Source organism: Nannospalax galili, unplaced genomic scaffold (assembly GCF_000622305.1).
Source record: "Nannospalax galili isolate Female #2095 unplaced genomic scaffold, S.galili_v1.0 scaffold948, whole genome shotgun sequence".
NCBI classification, from domain to species: domain Eukaryota; kingdom Metazoa; phylum Chordata; class Mammalia; order Rodentia; family Spalacidae; genus Nannospalax; species Nannospalax galili.
Window position 1 is genome coordinate 809,945 of NW_008358192.1, and position 1,251 is coordinate 811,195.

At 68.6% G+C, this 1,251-nt stretch overlaps 1 protein-coding gene across 1 annotated transcript in view; it reads left to right on the forward strand.

The window, feature by feature from the left end:
- Positions 1–298: 298 nt before the first annotated feature.
- The window catches only part of LOC103724463 (patr class I histocompatibility antigen, A-126 alpha chain), a 6,277-nt gene continuing 5,324 nt past the window's right edge, over positions 299–1,251 (forward strand). The window contains exons 1-3 of the mRNA XM_017795194.2: positions 299–442; positions 666–929; positions 1,239–1,248. Of these exons, the coding sequence (XP_017650683.1) occupies positions 370–442; positions 666–929; positions 1,239–1,248 (347 nt within the window). The 5' untranslated portion in view covers positions 299–369. The remainder of the gene's footprint in view (positions 443–665; positions 930–1,238; positions 1,249–1,251) is intronic.

Here is a 1,251-nt window from a genome sequence, read left to right on the forward strand (position 1 = left end):
GCCCCTGTCCGGGGTCTCAGCCCCTATCTTCCCCCAGGCTCGCACTCTCCAGGTTCCAGGAGCTGCACCGCCTCCAGCAGATCCTCTAAGTCACCGCATCCCACCCTCCTCCCCCAGTGCGGGACCCTCACCAGGACCCCCACACAGGGCCTGTGCCATGTGCTGTGCCAAGGCGCCGCCTACTGCAGTGGGGAATCCTGTGTTGGTGCAAAGACCTGAGCACTGTGGACTGTGACCAGAGATCACTGAGTCCTGAAAGTCTGTAACAACTGGGTGTCCCTTCCTAGAGACGCCAGCCAGTGTTGCCTGGGCACAGGGTGTGACGTCCACGCAGACCCGCCCGACTCAGACTGTTCCTGAGTCTCCAGAATGGGGGCGATGGCGCCGCGCACCCTCCTCCCGCTGCTCACCGCCGCCCTGGCCCTGACCCAGACCCGCGGGGGTGAGTGCGGGGTCGGGAAGGAACCGGCCTCTGCCCAGAGGAGCAAGGGAGCCGGGGCGCTGCGGGACGGGGCGCACCAGGGAAGCCAGGTCTCCCTCCCCCGCCCAGACCCTCCCGGCTCTCCAGCTGGGCAGCCCTGCCCGCTCCTCCTCCACCCGGCGCCCCGCCCGGTCCCAGCTGCGCCCCTGTCCTGGGGGTCTCACCGCCCCCCTCGCCCCCCAAGGCTCGCACTCCATGCGCTATTTCGGCACTGGGGTATCCAGGCCCGGGGAGTCGCGGTACATCGAAGTCGGCTACGTGGACGACACGCAGATAGTGGGATTCGACAGCCACGCGGAGAATCCGAGGATGGAGCCGCGCGCGCCGTGGGTGGCGAAGGGCGACCGCGTCTATTGGGAGCTGAACACAGTCAGATCTAAGATCAACGTACGAAGTTCCCGCGTGAACCTGCGGACCCTGCGCGGTTACTACAACCAGAGCGGGGACGGTGAGTGACCCCGAGTGACCCCGGGTCGGCGGTCACGGCCCCCACGTCCCCACGGACGCCCAGAGTCGCCCCGGATTCCCAGGTCCGAGGTTCGGCCCGAGGCTGCGGGGACCTGTGGAGTCCACCGGGAAGAGACGTGTGTCGGTGAACGGGTCTTCAGATTCAGTTCTGGTCCAAGTCCAGGGGTGGGCGGGGCCGTGTGGGCGGGGCTGATCGCGGGGCGGGGCCGATCGCGGGGCGGGGCCGTGTGGGCGGGGCTGATCGCGGGGGGGGGCCGTGTGGGCGGGGCTGACTGCAAGGCCTGTCCAGGTTCTCACACCTT